General features: G+C 38.7%; 1 protein-coding gene across 1 annotated transcript; it reads right to left on the reverse strand.

Moving 5' to 3' along the window:
- Positions 1-14,576: 14,576 nt before the first annotated feature.
- On the reverse strand, positions 14,577-16,946 carry lbx1a (ladybird homeobox 1a). Its single transcript, XM_051424414.1, has 2 exons — positions 16,587-16,946; positions 14,577-15,648 (listed from the first exon to the last, which is right to left on the reverse strand). Exons 1-2 carry the CDS (start codon positions 16,912-16,914, stop codon positions 15,116-15,118), a joined length of 861 nt encoding a protein of 286 aa, XP_051280374.1. The 5' UTR covers positions 16,915-16,946; the 3' UTR covers positions 14,577-15,115.
- Between the last annotated feature and the right edge of the window lie 823 nt (positions 16,947-17,769).

The following is a 17,769-nucleotide window of genomic DNA, read 5'->3' on the forward strand; positions in this document are numbered from 1 at the left end:
TCTGAAAGTGTCACTGCAGTACCAAAGAGGAAATGCTCAGCAGTGCAACGCGTGACTGTATTTCACCACTTTTGGTGGTAAGGAACTAATGACATTATCAAATAAAATAATAATAATGCAATTACAGTTACTGAAATTTAAATGGGATTGTTACTCATTACTTTTGTCTTTCCTTAAAAGAGACAATCACAGTTCATCTGAACAAATCCCGTTGATTTTACCACTTTATGGTGGCCTGAGACTGTCCGTTCATCAAATAATTATTTATTAGTTAACTACTGTAGCAAAGCTCAGGTAATGTTTCCATCTGTGTGGGTCTTCTTCCACTAAATCATCCACTCTGCTAACCAAGACAATAAGTACTATGGAGTATTAAGGCCATACTAAGAAAAAAAAAAATCGTAATCGAAATTACGAGAATAAAGTCATAATATTAGGTCTATGAGAATGAAGTCGTAACATTACGAAAATAAAGTCGTAATATTATGAGAATAAAGTTGTAATATTGCGAGAATGAAGTCGTAACATTACGAAAATAAAGTCGTAATATTACGAGAATAAAGTTGTAATATTGCGAGAATAAAGTCGTAACATTACGAGAATAAGGTCATAATATTACGAGAATAAAGTCATAATATTAGGTCTACGAGAATGAAGTCGTAACATTACGAAAATAAAGTCGTAACATTACGAGAATAAGGTCATAATATTACGAGAATAAAGTTGTAATAATACGAGAATAATGTACAAAAGAAGCAATTTCTTCCAAGTCCGTGTGGTTCTTTCTTCAAAATATAAACAGTCGTTTGCACAATCGTTTCAAAGTCCTGATACTGATAATAATTTGATGCTGATGTGCCAAAAGATTAAGTATTTCCTTATTTGTGAAACCAATACCAAAGTATAACTTCACAAGATGCTCAACATTCCTCATTTTAATGCAGGGGGAAGACTGCTCTTTCATGTGAGTTCTCATAAAATTACTAATTTATTCTCGCAATATTATGACTTTATTCTCGCAATATTATGACTTTATTCTCGTAATGTTACGACTTTATTCTCGTACACCTAATATTATGACTTTATTCTCGTAATGTTACGACTTTATTCTCGTAGACCTTATATTATTATAATTTTTTTTTCTCTTAGTATGGCCCTAATACTCTGTCGTAAATTAGTGTAGCTTACAGGTAGTAAAGTTACTCGTTGCTCCACCCTAGTGGTTGGGAGTGTTAATAACCAGATACATTTGTCCCATAGCAACAGTACATCAAATGGACATGTTAATAAGGTTAAAAACATTGGAGGTGGTCTTTCACAAACGTATTGCCAACAAAGGAACTCTTTCACAGGAGACATCTGGACTCATAGAAAGGAAAAGCACTGGTGTAAATAACATTTTCTTCGTTCACTATTGTTGATGCTAGGCCTGTTAAACCTGAAGTTCCAACCACTGCTGTTCAGTTCAACCAATGATATGACTTCTGCAGCTACCTGCCTCATAATAGCAATCCGAAATACACTATTAAGAAATATTATAAAACAAGTTATTAACCTTGCGAGGCAGCTGGACTCACATGGAAATCCATCTTGCCAGGCTTCAATCCATGTTAATCTAAGTTTGTGTCTAAACTACAGCTTGGGCCAATTGGCCTCCTTAGAGGAAGCGCTGGCAGCTACAGGGGCGCTAGGTGTGATGCAGCAAGAAGATACTGTTATATAACAATGGTGGCTGCTAAAGAGGTTGGCATAGCTGCTGTTAGCGTCAGTTCTATCAGAACTGGAGAGTATTTCTTCTCCCGACTGGCTTCAGTAACAGTTTGACTACATTTCAGACGAATTTTAGTGAAAAACCATTTAAGTAAAAGACTGTAAACTTTAAATAGGTTAAAACAGTAAAACGCTGTGATATCTCATGACAAAAACTGGTATTTATACAGCATTTTAGGGAATTTATATGGAATAAAGTCAGACAGTAAATTGCACAGCAAATCACTGTCATAGCATTGATTATTCTTTTTACATTTTTTATGGAAAAAGTTTTTTTTATGGTAAAAATGTGCATTTATTGCATTTCTTGTAAGAGTAGAACAAGTTCTTCTGTATTTGTTAAGTTCTAAGTTAACTTAAGTTTTTTTACAGTAAAAATAACTTTTTTTAACACTGTATAGTTTTTGATCTGATTGGTTGAAGTTCGCCAGTGACAGACAGTGATAGACAGATAGTTCATCCAATCACATGCAAAGTATTTTCGTGCCTGCTCTTTTCCAAACAGTTTTCTTCCTAGATGGTTCGGTGTAACAAACCATCATGTACAGTCATGTTGGAATTATACACCTAATATTATAAATAAATATTGTCTATTGTGAGGATTTATTACACAATCAGTAGAAATAATTGCAATATCAGACTGTAGTCTAGAGGGAGGTTGTATTGAGTAGAATAGGTTATTACAGCAATTACAACATTATAAAAATCCTCAAATGCCACTTACAGATGGCCGTTACGGAGGGAATTATTTAATCTAATTTAACACATTGTATCTTTGTATTTTTTTTTTTCCGGATGTGTTATATCATTGACAAACAGTGACACTTATCTTTCAAGCTTTTCAAGGTTTCTCACCAGAAAACACATTAAATGAATGCACGCCTCTATTTCACATTACCATAATCATAGAAACATACTGTTTGTTGTCAAAGGCTATACATCAACATGAATAATTTACCAAGATGAAAAATGAAATGCAGCAACACACACACACACACACACACACACACACACACACACACACACACACGGCATTAGCTCTGCGGTTTTTTGCATTTCAATGAGGTGAACAACTAAATGTACTTTAATGCAACATGTCCTAAAAAAAAATGACATGAGCATGAATAAATAAATGAAAAATAAATGTAATAAATGGTAATGAAAATGTTTCTGTATTTTGTACTTTTTATGCATTTTTTTAAATCTATGTATTTCTTCATACCTTAATACTTGTAATACTTGTAAATAATATCTATGACCTGCTGTGTTTATTACCAAGATCAACCAACTTTTTATCATTTAATCCTAATACTGTAAATATGTAGTGAAAATAATAAGACAGAAGTCATATGAGGACAACTTATGAGGAGAATTTAACAAAAAAAGCAGTACACCATTGGGAAAAATGAACATAGACTGACAAAGTATCTGGTCCTAAACATATTGTGTGTATTTGTCAGATTTAAAAAAGTGTTTTATACTGAATTGAAAACACAGGCTTTTCAATTTATGCATTCAGATGACTTCATGACTTTCAGCTTCAAGTGCCTTGCCTGGAGCGAGAAGTGTGGTGGAAAGGTTGGTGAACGGTTCAGACAACTCATGTTGGTTATAAAACAGGTTTCACACTATCATTGTAATAAAAGCAGTTACAGTTGCAGTTGTGTTCAGAGTTACTCTGTTCTACCACAACTTAAGCCTTTAACTGGACTGAATGCATACACTAGGTAACTTGAATTTATAGTTTTCATCAGCGATGAAGAAAAACAAGCCTGGAGTTCTTCTTTCACAAACATACACAGTGAGGACATGCCCCCTTGTGGCACAATGCTTCCAATTCCAGCACACTTTTTTGTAGAGTGGAGGCTACGCTAAAGGACTATTTCAGAAGAGTTTTGTTGTTATTGTTTAAATACAATAAATTCATGATTTAGTACATCCACAAAATGTTTTTGCAGTCATTATAAAAAAGAAAACCAAGCTATAACTACAAATTCATCCATTTATATACTTCTTAATCGATGTTCCCCTACACACACACATACACACACACAATTTAAAAACAATTAATATACCAACTCAAACCAGACAGGCAGATGAGACACGAGAGAAAAGAAAAAGAGAGTAATAAAACAAAAGAGAGAGAGAAAGAGAGAGAGACAGAGAGAGAGAGAGGAAGACAAAGAAAAAGATAGACATGAGGACAAAGAAAAGAGACCAAATTATAGCCAAAGAAACGAAAAAGTACATCAACAACTGGACATCTACTAAAAACTTCACAGTAATCGTACTGTGCCAAGTGGCAGATTATCAGGGCACTGTGAGTGACCAGAAACTGAAAAAGGCACGAGGTACAGACTGAGTGACCACAACCAGGCCATTGAGACAGATGGGCACAGACAAACCTGGCAACCCAGGGAAGACACACTATTGTGTCAGCTCTGCCAACAAGCAGACGTAGAGACACCCACTGCTTGTAGAAAGACACAAAAAGCTATTTCTCAATTTGAATAAAACAAAAATGGACACACGGTCGGGTCAAAACAGCAGTCAGTATTTACATGGAGAAAGCCATACTGGCATGAAAGCAGCTACACATTTTTGTTATATATATATATATGTATATGAATGTTATCTTGTCTCTCTTATATGATTTTTACTATTATTAACCTATATCTAAGTCTATAAATTATCATACTTTTCTTTTCAATTATTTGTTTTTTTGTTATTAAAAACCTTTGTTTTTTTAAGACTACAATAAGACATATTATTTCTGACATGTGAACCGGCTTAGAAAATATTGAACTAAATAATGGCCATGACAATAAAGACTCCAGAGACAGAGAGAGAGAAAAAAAGAGTCAGAAGTCAGAGATAAGAGGGAGTTGCTGCTAAAATGGCCCATCATCACTCTGTGTTTGTGTGTTTTGGGTTTTCTAACAACACCACTCAACTCCCCAAGGCATGAACAGACTACCGAGCCCCCATTTTTAAGTGCATAATCTTTCTCATGTTACTAAAATCTATGAAATACACACAATTATAAACTTTGCAGAAGACATCCACACTTTATTGTGGAAAATTTTAAGCCAGGCAGATTTAAAATGTACATTCTGAACCATAATCATTTTAGGGAATAAGTGTTCATCTAAACTCCTCCAGTTTGTGACTCATGGAGATCCCAGAGTTTTCAGATACATATTGTGGGGAAATGTGTAGAAAATCACTTGCAGAATATTAAAAAATAAGTTTATTATTCATTTGATGGAATGGTGCACCCATAAAAACATGGAGTCTTGAGTTTGACAGTGTAAACATCATAAAGCTTTTATGAAGAGATGGAATCAAATACAACCGTCTTCTTGTTGTCTTCTACTGTTACATATAAAACAGCTGAGATATACAGGTAACAATCCTGATGTTCACTGAATCACTGAATAGATGTCCCTTACGTTATGGACAAAAAGTCCTTACAGTGTCAATATCACTGACATAACTTTGTTCAATCCCATTATCGAATGTCAACAGAATCACATTACAGACCAAATGTAATATAATGAATCCTCCACAAGGTGTCAGTAGAGCAACAATAGACAGGCAACCTCAGCAATGCTTGGTTCTCTAAGCTTGAGGGACAGCACAGATCTGAAGGTCTGACACCTACATCCCATTCTCATTCTCAGGTTTTGAAATACAGACATGCGCGGCATTCAGTTGTTTGCAATCTACAACTTCACAGCTAGATGCCACTAAATCCTACTCACTGGACCTTTTGAGGTCAGCAATTTTACTGCTCAGTCCAAGATACCTAGCAGTAAAAACTGTATCATAGTTCATTATTTATAGACATAGACAAGGGAGTTGTAGTTATGTTGCATGCTTGGCTGAAAATATTGGACCATGACCATGTTTAGTAATTTTCATCATATAGAGAGTTGTATCATATATTACATAGATAAGAAAGTAGGGCTGCACGATATGGTAAAAAAAATAATATTGTGATTACTTTGACAGATATGATTTGTGTGGGAATAATCATTTTTCAAGTTTAATTTTCATTGAAAAAACTATTAAATTTATGATGATGTAAGGTCTGTACCAAAGAAACAGGTTTTCTTAAATCTGGAGAAAGAGATTTGTAGGCCAGGGCATCTCTTCAGAACTACAGTCATTTATTATTATGCTGTTTTGTCTCTAATTGTAGCTTTATCAAGAAATTGCAGCTTCTGCAATGTGGATATTGCACCATATTGCGATTTTGATAATATTTTCGGTTAATTGTGCAGTCCTATTGGACAGATTAGAATACCTAATGTTTGTATTTGATCACATAAAGATAATATTATGATATGCAAAGTTGGACCCAAATGCAGACACATACTCAGCAGTAAGGTAAATTAAAAGGATTTATTGCAAGGGTAGCGGGGTATGGAAGTGGAAAGAGAGGGGAAGTAGGTGGTTGAAGCTGAGGGCTAGTCTGCACTCATTCATGTCCCATTAATGCATGTTACTAACTTCACTTCTTCCCTGGAGTTCTTGTGCTTTCTCGTCTCGCAGGTTCTCTTCGGACTGCCATTGCTAATATCACTGATATTATTGTTATTATTATTATTACTACAGTTACTATTATTACTATTGTCACTGCTCATTGTTCCCCATCGTTGCTGTCGTCGTCGTCATCATCTTCTTCATGTTCATCATCATCATCACCATCAGTCTCTACTATTAGTGCTATTGTTGCTACTGCTGTTGCTGTGCACCTTTGTCTCTGTCCTTCTGTCTTTACCTCTGTCTCTGTCCTTCTGTTGTTACCTCTCTCTCTCTCTCTCTGTCTCTCTCTCTCTGTCTCTCTCTCTCTCTCTCTCTCTCTCTCTCCTCTCTCTCCCTCTCACCCCAACTGGTCGAGACAGACGACCACCCACCTAGAGCCGAAGGATCTGTCCTAGGTTTCTGCCTTTTAACAGGCAGTTTTTCCTTGCCCTTGTCGCCAAGGTCTTGCTCATGGTGGTACTGTTGGGTCTCTGTAAATAATGTTATAAAGAGTTCGGTCTAGACCTGCTCTATTTGAAAAGTGTCCTGAGATAACTTCTGTTATTAATTGGCGCTATACAAATACAATTGAAATTGCAATTGAATTGAAATAGGGGATGAAGAGGAATGACAGGGCTTACAGGGTGCGGCTGGTGGAAAGAAGGCAGGTAGACAGGTTAGGTGTAGTCCTGAGGCACAAGAGACACGGATAAGCAGGAGTATAACACTATCTTGGAAATGACTAAGAAAACTGGAATCTCAAGGACACAAGCAAAGGCTATACTACAGCAGTTGAGTGATCTGGTGCTGAGTAGATGGAGACCCATAGCCAGACAGGAGCACAGGGCACACAGGGGAGAGGGAAACACATGAAACAAAGGAACATGCAAGAGTACAGTCAAGGCCTGACAGATATGTTTGTATTGTTGTATTTCAGTCAAAAAACTAACACTGTAAAATCATAACAGCATATCAACTTAAGTTAGCTAACATGACTTAATCCTGTAAAATAATAAGAGTCACTCATTCTCATGAATTAACCCCAAATAAAAAATTAATTGTTAAAGTAATAACTCAGTTGTTTTACATGCACTTTAATTTGTGCAGTATTTTAAGTATTGCTGATATAATTCCAGTTTGTTCGATTCTAATTTTTCTTTAAATTGACTTTATATCATTACAAAATGTAAGCCCCAAAGCCCCAAAATTATTTGGTTACCATTTTGATATTCGATTAATTGTAAAATAATTTTACATTTTAAATAAGTTATGAGAAATACTGCATATGAGTGTAATATACTTACTAGTTTCAAGTACAATTAACTAATTTACCTTACCTTATCAATAAATTAGTTAGTTCTACTCAAGTCAAACATTTTCATGCTTAAAATGTTGGAGTTAATAAATTTAAACTCTTTAAGACAATCAGTTTCCTCAAACAGTTTGAGTTGAACTTACACAGTGTATCAGATGATACATCAGATTGAAGACTTTGTATTCCATGGAAATCCACTTGTGTTTTTCAGTTGACTGACCCAGATTCCGGTCACAGGCTCGCTTCTCTAACCTTTTGGCCACCATTGCCTACTACTGCCAAGTGGCCGAGATGTGAATGGTAGACGTGCCAAAAACAAAACTCTGGGTAAGGTTGGTAAAAAAATGCTGGTTTTAGTTAAAGAAACTCACTGAACACCACTCACGTCTGTATTAGACGACCTGGGAATGAGAACGGGCTGAAACTACGGTGGCCACAATGTCTCATTTTCATTCTTCAGTAATTCTGCACATTTATTGTCTCTCTTGACACATTTTCCATGTTCATAAAACACGTACAAACAGGATCAAACCCCACCAGTCAGTGGCTTTAGCTTCTCTGTAGCAACTTTTTATGGTTTGTTTTTGCACATGTATGCACTATCATGGGGAAACGATCATGAACAGAAAAATCTTTCTAATGGATGATCTGCAGCTAACACAGAATCATTATTTTTAACTACATTAGCAAGGGTCACCTTTGAGACTGTTATCTTTTGTGGCCTGGATCTGATGCCTTTTCCCCGCTATAACACATGAGACTAAACTTTGCTGCCTAATGATGCCATCCCAGTAATAATGTGATGCAGACAGATGAGCTGTCCTGTGATTCCTGACTACTCAGACCCTCTGTAAGCTCAGGAACAGCTGCTGTGAATGGCTGAGTGGCTGAGTGGTGGTCAGAGAATGACAGGCATGTGTCCGTCCTCCACATTGCCTGCACGCGTGCAAACACACGCACACAGACACACACACACACACACACACACACACACACACACACACACACACACACACACACACACACACAAACTGGACAGCTCAGCTTCAACTAGAGAGCTTCAGTGAGACAGATAACACTCTGTGACCTGATAAGGGATAAGGATAAAAAAACCAGAGACCCACTCCGGAATAAATTCAGTTTGAAAGATTCAGCAAATCCATACAGTGGCTGTTGGGACATCACCTCGTATCTCCAAAAATGTAATTTTGAAGCATAAAGCTGCTGTTTTGTGTTGGATTTTTTTTTTTCAAATCATCATGTTTTGAAGGGTTTTATGAGCTCATGGAATAAAGTTGCAGAGGAGCGTGTTATTCTGGTTACAGGGTAAACAGGGCCCATATGTGAGGAGGGCCCACAAAGATATTACATTGTAAAACCTGACAACACATATCAATAAAAGAAAGTTAACATAAATTAATAAATTAATCCTCCAAAAAATTGATGAAGAACTGAGAAGTGAGAAGTAACTTACTTATTACTTACTAAATGTGTGCAGTAATTTATAAGTACAGGCAATATAATTCCAGTTTGTTCCATTGACTCGTTTCCTTGTTATAGTTGAAGATTTTTCAATTTTAGTTTATATTTCAGTTTATTAATCAGCATATGCGCAAGTATGCATAATTCTTAATGATCCCCCAAAGTGTAAATATTTTATATTAGTAACATAAAAAAAGACAGAAAATGAATTGGTGACCATTTTGATTATCTATATATATAGCAAATACTTTAAATTTAAACCTGCACTGTCCCATCCTTCTGGCAGGGGGAATGATTACACAAACACCGTCAACGAGCTTATGACGTATACCTTGCCATGCTGTAGCCTACAATGTCACCACAGCTGTACCCCCTTCAGCTTTGGCAAACCAATCATTACTGGTTGGCTGAAAGTGTCTCTTTTTTTTAAACGTGATTTCCTCTTGCAAGTGTGCAACGGCACTGCCTGCATTGTATATATTTAGACCCCCGAAGACCCCTGTCTCCTGATCTGCCACAGTTTTGGTCAGGTTGTGGGTCAAAGCCACACACTCAGTTGACCTTACCGTTACGGTTGTGGCTCAGAGGCAGAGTGGGTCGTCCACTAATCGGAAGGTTGTTGGTTCGATCCCCGGCTCCTCCTGTCACATGTCGAAGTATCCTTGAACAAGATACTGAACCCCAAATGCTCCTGATGCTGTACATTGTTGTATGTGTTAGTTTCTGTTCGATGTCATCACTGTGTGAATGTGGCATGTAGTGTAAAAGTGCTTTGAGTGGTCAGAAGACTAGAAAGGCGCTATACAAGTACAGGCCATTTACCATTTTACCATCCACTGTAACCTCCTCATTAGTTATAATGTCATGAAGCACGCTGATCTAGAGAAATATTCATGGGATGTCCAGAGGGTGGCCTGGAGACTTTAAGGGTTTCAAGGGGTCAGAAATATCTGCTGATTTAATCACAGACAATCTCCTATATGAATATTTCTTTCTTATTCCAAATGAAGATATTTGAACTCACAAACATTATTGTGGCACATTAGTAAAGCACCAGATAGAGATGGCATTAGAAATCAGTACATTATTTTATTTCCAAATCTTCAGATATTTTTCCAAATAATGTTTATTTTTATTGAACTTAATCACTTAGTTTAAACTGTGGCCATAACAGTCATTAAATTTTTTAAATTTTTTTTAACATGTTATTTTTTATAAAATAATCTAAATCAACACTACACCTGGGTGGCAGCTGAGGGGGCAGCCATTTTTTAGGAGTGGCAGCTGCCATCCCTCTAGAAACACACACACGTCAACACTGTGTGTTTACAGAGAATTAAAGGTGTGTAACATTTAGGAGGATCTATTGTCAGAAATTGAATATAATATTCCTTGCTATGTTTTCATTAGTGTATAATCACCAAAAAAAAAAAAAATTTGTGTTTTTGTTACCTTAGAATGAGCTGTTAATATCTAGAGAGGGAGCGGGTCTTCTTCTGGTGGAGTCCGCCATGTTGAACTACCATATTTCTACAGTAGCCCAGATATGACAAACCAAACACTGGCTCTAGATAAGGACCTTTGCATCGTAGTTTGCTTAAAAATCACTTAATAGTTAAAATGTTTTATACTAGCTTGGTTATACCTGATAACAAAAGGCAAAATTGCTCAATATACTTCATATTGATATTCTGAACACTGGCCTTCAATGGGTTGATCTGCCTTTATATCTCCTGCATGTGAGTGTTTGCATATATGGTTGATTAAGTGCTTGCAACATCAGAACAAAAGTGACACACAGGTGACCCCAATAGACCTGACATAGGCCTAATCAACCTCCCCTTCACACACACACACACACACACACACACACACACACACACACACACACACACACACCACACACACGTTTACACTAGCTCCCTGCCCGCCCTGTGTAAATCCCAGGCTGCTCTGACAGGCCACATTAAGAAGAGCCTGCTCAGCATGAACACATCATAAAAGTGGACATGCAATTTCTGTTTTCACCAAATAGCCAGCCGAGCTCGTTCTGCATCTCTGCTTTTAATACACTCGACAAGCAGCTTAGCAGCCAGGGAGAGAGAGAGCTTAGGCCCCAGGGAGGGGGGTTGGGGGTGGGGGGCGAGACTGTGTGTATGTGAGGAAACCGAGAGAGAGAGAGTTATGCCTTCCAGCACTGCTAAATCCATTTCTCCATCTGAATTATCAACTAGAATTTGATTAATATGCAAATTCAGAGGGGGGAGGGAGAAAGTCTGGGATAATTCTCTTTGTGGATAGTAATTAATCACCGGTTAAAGTAAATTAATACATATATCAATTTTGTCAGGGACACGCTTAGTTCAATAGCCCGTAAAATTGAAGTTTGAAGTGTTAAGGGGCTCTACAGGAACGTTATAACTAAAACTTTCAAATCCGCCCTATTTAGTGATCAATCAAGCTGTGCCCTGCGGCAGAGGAGCTCATTTCTTCAGCTTTGTCCTGACACACACACACACACACACACACACACACACACACACACACACACACACACACAGAGTGCAGACGGCTGCTTAACACACACTACTCCTCAGTCAGAGCTGCAGCACACTCACACTCAGCACAGTTGTAGTAGCACACTACAGCACAGCACAGCACAGCAGAGTTGTACAGTACAGTACAGTTCACTGCAGCACAGTACAGGACGGCACAGTACAGTACAGTAAAATGATGATGGTGGTGATGAGAATGATGATGATTGGACGGACTGTGTTTACTGATTTTTAGATGCAACTGATCAAAGCATTGTGTAGTATAATCACACTATGTAATGCAAAAACAACAATTAATTAATTAGTATTAATATTGTGAGGATGTAAGACGTTCCTGCAACCTACAAGCACCTGATTGATACAATTGGCTGTGCACCTTGAGTACTGTTCTTTGTCATTATTATTAACAATAATCAATATTTTATTATTATAAGTAGTATTAGTATTTATTTATTTTATGAAAACAATAATGATCTACAAATCTGCATTTCTTTCTACAACTACTGCTACTAATGTATGTCAGTCAGTAATTATCCCATTTCAGAATTCCTCTTAAATACTTTTCTATTTTATTTATTAAGTAACCCTTTATTTGGATAGTCCACCTAGTTTATAGTATTTGTAACAGTTTTAAAGCTTATTTGTTGAGATTCAAGAACCATTTTCTGATATTACACCCCTATGGTTGATTAAGGTATGTTCATGAATAGTCACATATACTCTATAGATAATGTGTTTAACATCTGCATCTGAAAAACTGCTGAAATATGAGTGTTGTTATTATTATTATTGAAAAATATAATAACAACAATATTATTAATAATTATTATTATTATTGTTATTATCATTTTCTATCCATAAACAAGACAGTAATGGAAAATTGGCCAATAATTTAAATAACAATAAGTTAAACAATAAAAGCTCAAATTTTACATCATGAATTTAATACTTTCTCATACTACTGCTGTTATAACAACAACAACAACAACAACAACAACAACAACAATAACAATAATAATAATAATAATACACTTGTAATGCTGATAAGTATGTCTCTTGAATATAAATATATTTGGCAGGTCCCAGATGGTCGCAGCCAGTTGTTAAGAAGTATGTGTGTGTGTGTGTGTGTGTGTGTGTGTGTGTGTTGGGGGGTGGCGGTGTCAGGTCCAGTTGTTTAAGCAGGGGGCCATGCATCAAACTTCAATTTTCCGGCCGATTGAATAAATGATTCCTCTCTTTTCTCTCTCTCTCTCTCTCTCTCTCTCTCTCTCTCTCTCTCTCTCTCTCTCTCCAGCAGTGTGGTCCATGTTTACTAATGAAAAGCTAAAACACTCAGAATGTCCAGAGCGCCATCTCACACTGTGCACTCAGACACACACAGAGGATCTGTGTTGGTACATGGTCTACTGTAGGCCTACATACTCCGAATGTGCACGATGGACATTAAATACAGAAACACAAGACAGCTCTTACTTTGGGGAAAACAAACTTTTTTATTTATAAATGTTGTTATTTATTTTAATTTAATTAATTTATTAATTGAACTCAGAAGGTATTTTAGCACCAGGGTTGGGAGGGTTACTTTAAAAATGTAATCCGATACAACTACAAATAAAAAAATGTAGTCAGTACCCTAATCCAAGTATCACAATATTAAAGTAATGCTTACTTTCCGTTACTTTGGGATTGCTAAATATGCAAATAAAAACGAGAGAGAAAACAAATATTAATAAGAATTATTGATGTGTATTATATTAGACAACACAACAATGTAACTTTAGAAAAACAAGATTATGATCGTCAGAAATGTGTCCTATGCTCAGTGTATTTTAAAAGAAAGTCTTTTATAATTCAGTTACATGTAATCCGTTACTCCCCAAGCCTGTTTAAAACATAATCAACATGTAGATGAATGTATGTGTCTGAAGGGTTTGTTAATGGCATCATTATTATTATATCATTTATGAAATCACCTGTTTTTATTTATTAATTAGAAGAGGAAGAACATCCTGTAAAAAACAATTGTTGGTTTGTTTACATGTAAATTATCTCTCTGACTGAGGAATAATAAAGACTTTAGATTTTTCTCGTCACACTAGGAACCGTTTTTTAAAAATATATTCCATAACAACCAACGGAAATCACAGAAAAATGTGGTATATGGGAATTCTACAAAAAACCCTCAAATAACTGCAGAGCTACATTGTCACTGATACAAATGTTCCAAATGTTGGTGTTTTGTTTACACTATATAGCTCTATGTATGTGCTGCGAACTGCGGAATACATAAACAAAATGCTGCAAGTGGCTGATGAAGAGCAGATGAAGTGTGTGACTGAGTGCTCTGTCATCATCGAGTCAATTATTTGCGCGCTCAGACCGGCCCACCGAGCCGCATTCACATTCATGGCCGTGTTTTAAAGCAGCGGGCCCGGGGACGGGCGAGCATGTCTGCATTGTGTGCGACAAAGAGCGGGTCGAGTCAATCCATCAAAGTGACGCGTAAATGAGAGGAGAATCCCGAAACCATATGGCCCCGAAACACTCTCCTCTGGCCGCCTTTGTGCGCCGAGACCCGCCGGACTGGAGGACCGCTTGTCTCCGTATTGCGCACTGCTGGAGAGCGGCCCCCGGGGGGAACACACACACATACACACACACACACACACACACACACACACACACACACACACACACACACACACACACACACACACACACACACACTGGGCCTCTTCTTCTGCTCCAGATTGTGTTTCTCACAGAGAAAAATGAAAATACACGCAGGAGGTCAGAAGGCAGCGGATTCTGCACCACAATCCACCAAACACATCTTTTCCATAAAAAACTGCAAACTCCTCCATAGAGATCATTTATATAAAAATGTGAAAGTCTGAATATTTGAAAATGTGTTTTTATTTTCCATTGTCAGTGTTACAATATTAAATTACAGTTTGTACAGTTTATGCGTTCTGTATATTCCAAAGGCACTTAAAGGTTGTACAAAGCATTATAAATATATTAAATCGTTATTTATTACAAGCTTTTAGCAACACATTTCCTGTGTGTGATTATCATGATATATCAAAAAGCTGAAAAGAGTCGGCTCCAGCTTATAAAAGTGATTTGTAGAAGCCTTTTCCATCAATTTTAAAATAAAAGCAAATGAAACATGCGGTGAAATATTTCAGTGATTGTAACCAGAATAAGGGACTGGACTGTGTGTGTGTGTGTGTGTGAGTGTGAGTGTGCACCTGCATGTTTGCCTCCTTCCTTCTGAGTGTCTCTCTGTCACGTGTCACGCGCTTTCTGGGCGCGCGCATGAAAGGCAGAAAGCAGCGGGTCTATGGCAGCTCTCAAATCAAACATTCTGGATAGTTTGATCGCACCGTGTCCGTGCGTAAAAGATGGAATCCTCGTAAAGTTTCTGCGTTATTTGGCACTTCACATGGCTGAGTCTTTAGTCATCCACGTCAATCTCCTCATCTTCGTCCTCTGAGCAGCACTGGCTGCTCAGCCGGTCCGTGTACCACGACGAGGCGGGTGAATGAGGCGACATGTGCGCTCTGCTCGAGTCGAGATTCTCGGCAGTGTCGTGGTGGACCCTGGTGGAGGCCGGTTCGGGCTTCGTGTGGCCCGGCGCTGTAACCGGCCCTCCGCCCATACCTCCGGCCGCGCACTTCTCCAGCTCAGCCAGCTTTGAGAGCTTCTCAAAGGCCACAGGGCCCGCGGCCTTGGCGGACTCCACGTCCGCTTTCATCTCCTCCAGGTCCCGCTTGAGCTTTGCCCGCCGGTTCTGGAACCAGGTGATGACCTGCGCGTTGGTCAAACCTAGCTGCTGGGCGATCTGGTCCCGGTCCGCCGGGCTCAGGTACTTCTGGTACAGGAAGCGCTTCTCCAGCTCGTAGATCTGGTGGTTGGTAAACGCCGTGCGGGACTTTCGCCGCTTCTTAGGGGTGTTCCTCTGGCCGAATAGCGTCAGACCGTCTCGGCCTAAGAGAGAGGGATAAATGGGTCAGTGAGTGTCAGTTCAACAAACCCTGCAGCAAAGCACCTGCGACCAAAACTCAATTATTAGCCACCACAAACTCTAGTAAAATACAGGTAGAATAATGGACTAGAATGTTTCCATTCATTCATTCGTTTCATTTATTTTGCAACTCACGACCATGATCACATGGTATGGAACATAAACAGAATACACAGTAATAATATTCAATTAATATAATCAATTAATTAATTCAACCTATAGTCAGTCTGATCGATTATCAGATATAGCTCTTCCTGAACAGATTTCTTTATTCTTTATAAAACATAACATTTCTCCCATTTTCCTGCATGATAACTTTTTTTGAAGTATGGAATTAAGAGTTCCTTTGCAACAAAAGATAAAGGATTCTTAAAATCACCAAACCAGCACCAGTTTGATTGATAGAGATGGAGATAGGCCTATCTGTTTTTGCAGATGAACCCCAACTATTTAATAGTTAGGCTACTCTAAAATCCCGTCCTGTATGTGCATAAAAAAAGACTGAAAATAAAAATTTGAAAAATGATAGTTAAGTTATTTTAATTTAAAATAACCGAATAATGTTTTGGGCTTTATTTCAATCGATCACAATATTTTAGTAATGCAATACTGTTACACATGCCTTTATCTAATGTAAATGCATAGGCCAACTCTGACTGCACTTTTATGCACGAAAAAAGGTGTAAAATGATTGTGGATTCACAAATAATAAATAAAAACTATAAATAAATTACAATCTATTATTATAGACTACATACTATTATTATCTATTTTAATTAAAAAAAAAAAAAAAAAACATTTTCATAAAATAAAATACTGCTATTACAACACAAGTACAGATAATGTGCGTTATAATTCCCATAAAACCAAGACAACGAACTGGAGGGAAGCAGTCCATTACCCTCGGCCGCCTGCAGGACGCTGACCTCCAGCCCCTTGAAGGTTTTGCTGGCCAGCTCCTCCAGCGCGCACAGCGGGGAGGTCTGACTGAGCAGCGCTCGGCTGGACAGGCTGTGACCCGCCGAGGGCAGCTTCTCTCCGGGAGAGATGTGGTGTGCCGCCGCGCTCAGGGAGTAGCTCCTTCGCACGACCGGCTTGCTGAGGATGTCCTCGATGCTGAAAGGCGTCAGCGGCTTGTTGGAGTTGGCTGGCGGCGGGAGCTGATCCAGCGGACTGCGCCTCCGCTCCTCCAGCACCGCTGGGCATTTGGAGTCCTCCTTAGAGGTCATGGTGGCGCAGCGGGTCACACCTGACTGTGGTGATTTAGACAAGAGCGATTAAAAGCGGGCACAGGCTGTGGTAAAGTTGCATACACAGAGAGACGCAGGGCGGTGGAGATAGTCCGCAGCTCGGATCACAGGTGTCTCTCCAGCTGCATGTTGTCCGCTCAGCTGCGAACTGCAGGGACACTTCTGACTTCCAGTCCCACCACCACGTCTCCGAGACACTTATCCAGGGTGACGCACAACGAGGCACGAGACGAACCCATCCGGTGGACGGTAATGCAACAAAAGGAGCAGCGATTGACCACCAGTAACAAGTTATTGCTGACTGGAAGGCAATCAATTACTCTCTCTCTCTCTCTCTCTCTCTCTCTCTCTCTCTCTCTCTCAGAATGTGTGATGCAGTCAGATACCGGGGAGCGGTAATTAGAGGGCACGGTGGAAAGGAGGAGTCCAATTAGAAAGAGCAGCCCCACTTAACACTTTCTCTCTAAAATTAGGTCATTTGTCACAAAAACAAGCAAATGTTTCTCTCAGCGTGATATTATCCTCATTTGCATACGCGGCCTAATTGGCACCGCGCGTCTGATCACCGGGCGAGCTCGTGCCAATTTGGATGAACCCGCTCTGCGTCAATCTTCAGGCCAATTACACTCAGGAACACAAATGATAAACTCCCATAAGCCGAAAACAATCACCTTCAAATCAGAGAGCGCACTTTAGAGAGAGAGAGGGAGCCATATATCAGCATGATAACACTTGAGAGAGACAGGCAGAGTGACAGAGGAGGGCATCACCCTGGCCTGAGCACACCTCCCCCCTCCCTCCCTCCTCCCTTCTAAAACCATGTTATAACTCAGC

Source organism: Dicentrarchus labrax, unplaced genomic scaffold (assembly GCF_905237075.1).
Source record: "Dicentrarchus labrax unplaced genomic scaffold, dlabrax2021, whole genome shotgun sequence".
Classification (NCBI taxonomy): domain Eukaryota; kingdom Metazoa; phylum Chordata; class Actinopteri; family Moronidae; genus Dicentrarchus; species Dicentrarchus labrax.

Excerpts from the sequence above, each read along its gene's own strand:
- lbx1a (XM_051424414.1), bottom strand. The coding sequence starts at position 16,914 with ATGACCTCTAAGGAGGACTCCAAATGCCCAGCGGTGCTGGAGGAGCGG. Across the intron at positions 15,649-16,586 it reads CGTCCTGCAGGCGGCCGAGG|GCCGAGACGGTCTGACGCTA; the intron begins GTAATGGACTGC and ends CCTCTCTCTTAG.